The following is a 7,114-nucleotide window of genomic DNA, read 5'->3' as shown; positions in this document are numbered from 1 at the left end:
TCGGCTGACCAATCAGCAGAAAGGGGCGTTTAATTCCCGCCCACATGTAGAAATCGAATATTCAAGCTGTTTATTCATTTTTCCACCCATTAACGAAAAACGAAAATTTAAGCTGAAAGGAGCCATTTTCTAATTTTTCTACTTTCAATATTAAATAAAAAAAAATGAATGATCAAATGATACACGGATTAAAATTAATTATATTTATTTGTTTTATTTATTTATGTTTTGTTTTGTTTTTCTAAAAACAAGCCTTTTTCTAAAAAGGAGATATGTAATAAGTAAACCCTGAACTGTAACATGAAAAATAAAAATTGAAGGTGAAAAAAATAATGAATTAGTTTTTTCCTATGGTAGCTCATTTCTGCCATGGAATAAAAAAAAGTAGTAGATTTTTTTTTTTTTTTGTCACAATTCTAACTTTTTTTTTTTTTTTTGCAATTGCAAGTTAACTTTTTTTTCGGCAACAGCGTCTCTACTAATAGTGAAACTGTAAGTTAATCTTCTTCAAAAGCAGTGCCATTATTACCTCGCTTGTGAGAAATGTCATGTAGCTTTTGCTAGACTATTTCACTGATAAAAAATCATTGGAGCAGCGCTGACAACACTTTCCTGTGTGCATGTGTGTCAATATTGTATGTTTGAGTGGGAGAGAGAGAGAGCGAGAGAAATAGAGTATGTGCTTTCAGTACATAATGAAATGTAATTTTGTGGCAAAAACATGGAAATAATTAGTCATTTGTATCTTGTAGTTTACTATATTTATTTGCTTGGTCAGTATCATTGTGGGGTTTGGTTATTTTGCTGTTTTAGGCTGTAAGGATATTTGAAATGACTGAAATCGTTTGGCGAAGTGATAGGGAACTGTAATGTGGTCACGACCTGTCTGGAACTACTTTAGCCGTGCGTAAAATGATCGCAAACTTTAGAAAGTTTGTCAGCCAATCAGAGTCAAGCATGTAACGGCCCCATAGTATGATTCTGATTATATGTTACAATTCTGACAATTCCTTCTCAGAATTGCAAGAAACAGTCCAAATTGTGACAAAAAGTCACAATTACCTTATTTATTTCACAGTGAAACTGGCTTCCATATCATCCTGATATATATATATTTTTCCTTTGAATCTTTTCTCCATTTTTTCTCTCCATTTCTTTTTCCTTCTATAGGCTTTTTTTCTTCTTTTTTGCTTGCTGCCTAACATTTTAAAAGAATTGAGAAAAATTGGAGAGAAAGTTAGTGTTTCTGTTACATAAATTATCTGCTATGTCTAATATTTGTCACTGCCAAAAACATGGGATTTGTGCCTCTCTTTTTAGTAATACTATTTTCTTATAACAGTTCAAGAGTTCCTCATGGGGGATTTGCTTTTCTGATGGGCGGCAGTGGTCTGCAGAAGTTTACTATTGCCGCTGTGCCCTACACATCAAATCTACTGCCTACCTCTAGTACATGGTAAGAGACTTATGGATAGTGTTGTTCAGATAGAAGCACTAGAGGGCAATGTGGCTCTTCTGATATTTCTGAGCTGTAAACACAGAGCTACTTTAGAACATAACGTTGAAGAATTGGAAGACTAACAAATAGAAAAAAAGTGCATGTAATGAAACTGGTTTGACTCTCACAGTGTAGCATCACTGATCTCTTTGTTCTCCTAGTATCAACATGCTGAAACTCCCAGAATATCCCAGCAAGGACGTCCTGCGTGATCGTTTGCTGGTTGCACTGCATTGTGGGAGTTACGGATACACCATGGCATGACACTGGCTTTTGCGTTTGCTGAGAATTCTGCTCTGTGGACACATCATGCATACAGGGCTCAGTTCAGGGATTCTTCAACACTTCAATTCAAAAGCCTGTATCTTTAAATTATTTTTGGCTCATGAAATCTATGACAAGGACATCAGTGAATAATGACATGAATTAATGATACTTCAGGCACTGAAGCTGTTTTGCATATGTGAAAAGGATGTCCAGGTCCCATTTCACCATAAAGTCAAAATAAGAATTAATATTTTGCATAAAGAATTTATTTTCTTGCCTGTTATTTCCATTGCTAAAATAGTCATTTTCTGTATTACATCAAATACACTACTATTTTACAGGAAATATTATAATTATTATTATTTAGTAAAATAAAATGTAGTTTTCTAATTCATCATAAAAATAGGTTATGCATTTAAATATTTAAATTTTTTTGGTGAAATATTACCCAGACATGTTCTTGACAGGTTGCTTGAGGTTCACTCTTATAAATTTGCCAATGACTGAATTCAAATGGCCTGTTACATGCATAAGTCGGTTTTCTTTTACATTAATAAGTGTACTCCAGGCTGTATTATTTCAGTTAATTGATGCTGTTCAATTCACGCCATGCTTGAATTGCATGTGCGTGCAGATGCATGTGAGACCGTTAAATATTTATAGCTTTTATCATAACTGACAACTGTCAACACATTATTGAAAATTGTCATTTTGAGCAGTTGTATTTTATTTTTTTCTGTTGCATTGTTGTATTGGTCTCTTGTGGCACACTTTCAGTTAGTGGTCTAGAAAGGTCTAGAAAAATCTCTCATGATTACTGTGCCATATATATTTTCATGTACTCAGATGTATTTAGATATATATGGGGTTGTCAGCATAGTCAATGAATTCTTGATTTTATATTTATGTCTAAGTTGTTTATGTGTAGTTAAGTTATTCAGTATAAAGTATCAAATAATGTTATAGGTGTGCCAAAAATTCTCACGAACAAATCATATAATTTAAAACAAGGACATGTCATGAGATGATTTTGAAAAGGGAAGACATATCATTTTAGGAATGTACCATATCTTTACTATTGGTTGTGGTTAAGGTCAAAATGTAGATATATAAATCTATTTATTCTGATTTATCATTATGATTTTGGATTCAAATTTGTTTTTGTACTTGTTATAACAGAGTAAACTGCACAATCTTTTGGATATTACAGGTGGGCATCAAAAATATTCAAGTATGCTTTTTATTAAACGAAGCAAACTGATGCTGTTTTGTGTTGTTTGATGTGAAATTTTTCTCAGGCCACAGGCTTGAAGCTGTTAAAGCTACATTTTTGGAGCAGTGCACTTCAGGCTATCAGCCTCACAGAGCCTGCAGCGTAGTTCCTGTTTATGTATAAAGCAGCCTTTAAGATAAAGTGAAAGTGAAAGTGACGTGACGTGGCCAAGTATGGTGACCCGTACTTGGAATTAGTGCTCTGCATTTAACCCATCCAAAGTGCACACACACAGCAGTGAACACACACACACCGTGAACACACACCCGGAGCAGTGGGCAGCCATTTTTGCTGCGGCGCCCGGGGAGCAGTTGGGGGTTCGGTGCCTTGCTCAAGGGCACCTCAGTCGTGGTATTGAAGGTGGGAGAGAACACTGTACATTCACTCCCCCCACCTACAATCCCTGCCAGTACGAGACTCGAACCCGCAACCTTTGGGTTATGAGTCCGACTCTCTAACCATTAGGCCACGACTTCATAAAGATGACTTTACACACACACACATCTATATATGTATATATATATATTCTGAAGAAAATGTGAGTGGTGCAAAACTCACCATCATGATGCCAGGGTGTTTGGAATAGTTTTCTACGTGTAGCTATGCGGTTTGTTGCTAGGTGGTTACTTGCTGCCCAAGCCAAAACATTCCCAAGATAGAAAGTAATAGTACACCTCACAGATTATTCATGTCTGTAACACAAATCACAGGAAGAATTCTTCCCCAAAGTGCATTATTTGAACAAATCCCTAACTCTGTAGTATGAGTGGTAGAGTGCTGCAGTGATGACGTATATTTGTAGGTCAACCAGAAGTTAACATCACCCTGGATCCCTCGAAAAAAAAAACCAATAGGATTTTTTCCATTGGCTTTTGGAATATAGCAGCAAATACCAACAAATGTTTATGATTCTTACATGTTTTGTTCATCATGATAATCTAAATAAATAAACACAACTGAATTTAAGCTATAAATCAACAATGCCACGGTCACATGACTTCAACATCACCACCATTAAGCTTCTGACAACTCTTACAGTATATATAAACATTCCTTCAAAATGTTACTTAGAATAGTTTGCAAGAGCGAGACTTGAGAAAAGGAGGCTGTGAAAGTGAATAGTGAATGGATGAGTACCTGTACTAGTATTGTGAGTACTACTGAGTACTAGTGAGTACCTGTTCACTGTGATAACACGTATTAATGTCCCAGACAACCTCTGTAGTCCCATTTAGCCATTTGTTAGCAGTCGCCTTTTTCAAGACAAGTAAAAGCTTAAAAAATCACAATGGGGTAATACAGATGTATTTTATGTTGTAGAATAAAAAGTGAAAATATCTTGAGCTTGTGTTCACCACAGACCTTATTTCAGGCAATTACCAAAAACCCATTCAAAAAACAATGGGTAAATGATAAAATGACAACCCGATGACTCATTTTTGGGTTTTGGCCTACAAATATACCTCATCCCTACAGCACTCCATTGCAGTGGTATATAATCCATGCCACTATAATAAACAGCTTTCTTTAATAAGTACATTTTACATTGACTTCACTCAAAAATCTACATAGTTCTAGATTTCATTTATTCTGCTTAAGCTCAGCATCTTATCACCAGATGAACACGACCAAGCACGTTACAATGTGCTACACATCAATTTCTGCCCACTATTACCATAGTGTGCATGAGGCCCTTGGCAGTTGGCGAAAGTGCAGTTTTGATATCACCTGCTCACTACACCAGTGCTATTGTAATTGCAAGCTGCTCTCCATGGCAACGCAGCATCCAGAGCTAGAGCGACTCAGCATGTGGGCTCGCCCGAAGCTGAGACAGATGCGAACTAAACATATGTCACCATGACAGCCAAGCAAAAACAAGATTGAAAGAGTCAGAGAAGCAGGGGGAAACTGGAATAAGCTTGACAAAATAGAGTATACATTCAGACTTACTGTGTATAAACGTGCGATTCGTTGTCCACCCCAATGAACAGATGGAATGGATAAAGATTGTACTTTTCATGTTATTGTGCTTTTCCAGAAAGTTTTGGCTCTCCGTACCCTCTTGTATGACATGTATGACTTTAACTTTAACTTTAATCTGTTCTAGTTCAACTGAAGTTCCAGTCCATGAAATTGGAAAGAAGGGGGAAGTTTCCGCTCCACACTGAGACACCTTCATCCATCCAGCTCTTTCTCTGTCAAACTTTGATTCTCATGTGATTGTACAGTAATCAGCTGCTGAATTATTCTGCCATAGTTGAAATTCCCATTTACAAACGCTTTGCTGTGACACATTCTTGTAGTTTAGACAGTGTACAGATTTGAAAAGGGAGAAAAAAAAATTTCGGCGAAAGGCGGGATCGAACCCGGGTCGATCACGTCAAAAAGCCAAGGCCCCGCACTTATCCATCTGCACCACTGGAACTGATATTTTACAGCCACTTTTAACTAAATGTAAATAGACACCCCGTATTTTTATTCCAGAGTAAGGGCAATTCATACAATACATTTAAACTGAGCTACTTTAATACCATCTCCGAACTTTCTACCACGACTCTGCTGTTCTTCGGCTGGTTCTTCCTGTATACGTTGATTGACAGATGTCTCGTCCAGTCAGCGGTGAGTAATCCCAAACCAATGGCGCTGTCTCAAACTATACCTACCTTTTCCGGTTTGTCTGATTTGTCATTGTGTTTTCTGACTTGTTAATTTGTTTTCGGATTTGTCGTTGTGTTTTCTGACTTGTTATTTTGTTTTCGAATTTGTCATTGTGTTTTCTGACTTGTTATATATAATGTTTTCTGAATTGTTGTTGTGCTTTCTGAATTGTTATTTTGTTTTTTAGACTTGCATTTGCGTTTGTAATTTGTTATTTTGTTTTCAGAATTGTGATCTGCTTTGCACTTCTCGGCCACCGTAGGGTGTTTCCAGTAGATTTGCATTTCTCTGGGGCATCACATAAACCCTGAAGCTGCACACTGATTATTTCACCTTACAAAAAGCAATCAAGGTGACAGATGTAATACAAGACCATTGATGAACTAACAGGACCCAGTAGCATCTCGGCATGGACTGGTTATTTGTGAAAAGTTAAAATTAAAATAATGCAACTCTGATAAAATGCATCTTTGCATGTACAATATTTTGAATGTAGTATGTAAACTTGTGCAATCAAAACCAGTGGTGTCTGATCAATATCAAATCTTACTACTAATGTGGTCAAATATGTATTTCAAGAAGTAGTGCACGCAAAAATTTAAATTGATCATTTCTATCAGGACCACTATCGTCAAAGATGATTGACAATTAGCATACAATTTGGATTGGCGGTATGGTTCTGTTCTGGTCAAGAACTCCCTGCGCATCCATGCAGCCTAGCATGGATGAGAGAAGGGAGAGCAGCGATAACCCCCCCAGGGTAACAGAACAGAACCAACATAAATGTATTGCAGATATCGTTAAAGTTCAATAATGTTATGTACACATTTTAGAATTAGTCTGATTCAAAGGAGAATCAGAAGGCAGAATCCTGACTGACAGAGGAGGAGTTGGGGATGGAGGAGGGTAATTAGCTATTGTGCAATGCGAAAACTGCTGATACTACTGCGGGACCTTATATATGAATACTTAGATAGGTGTCGTATTCCCATAGGTTGATGGGGATCAGCTGAGAGTCAGCTGATGCGAGCTTGACTAACGTGACCTGCCAGAACTAACGCTACGCTAGATTTACTCAAGATCAACCTAATGTTATTTCAATCTTGTATGATTTTCTTCTTCTGCGGAAAGATGGAATATATTTTAAGAATCTCTCAGTTGTTTTTGTCCATACAATAACAGTCAGTGAGGTCCATAAGTTTTAAGCTCCAAAATGCACACAGAGGTAGCGTAAAAGCAATCCATACAACTTCAGTGGTTTAATCCAAGTCTTCCGAAGCATTACAGTCACTTTGTATAAAAACACTCGCACTCAAGTCAAAACTTTGATTATTTGATCATATTCAAAGCCTGACAACTCTGATTGTGGTGTATATATATATATATATATATATATATATATACACACAGTTTTTTCT

The 7,114-nt window shown here is 36.7% G+C and overlaps 1 protein-coding gene across 2 annotated transcripts in view; it reads left to right on the top strand.

Annotated features, from left to right (window-relative positions):
- The window catches only part of LOC107679309 (E3 ubiquitin-protein ligase HACE1), a 35,163-nt gene extending 33,052 nt beyond the window's left edge, over positions 1-2,111 (top strand). For both annotated transcript variants that reach the window (XM_016474832.1, XM_016474833.1), the window contains 2 exons: positions 1,343-1,456; positions 1,660-2,111. In XM_016474832.1, coding sequence (XP_016330318.1) covers positions 1,343-1,456; positions 1,660-1,762 — 217 coding nt within the window. In that variant the 3' untranslated portion in view covers positions 1,763-2,111. The remainder of the gene's footprint in view (positions 1-1,342; positions 1,457-1,659) is intronic.
- Positions 2,112-7,114: the final 5,003 nt, after the last annotated feature.

This window comes from Sinocyclocheilus anshuiensis, unplaced genomic scaffold, assembly GCF_001515605.1.
Source record: "Sinocyclocheilus anshuiensis isolate Anshui unplaced genomic scaffold, SAMN03320099.WGS_v1.1 scaffold2366, whole genome shotgun sequence".
Lineage (NCBI taxonomy): Eukaryota > Metazoa > Chordata > Actinopteri > Cypriniformes > Cyprinidae > Sinocyclocheilus > Sinocyclocheilus anshuiensis.
The sequence above is the reverse complement of the archived record's forward strand: the minus strand, read 5'-3'. Positions and strand labels throughout refer to the sequence as shown.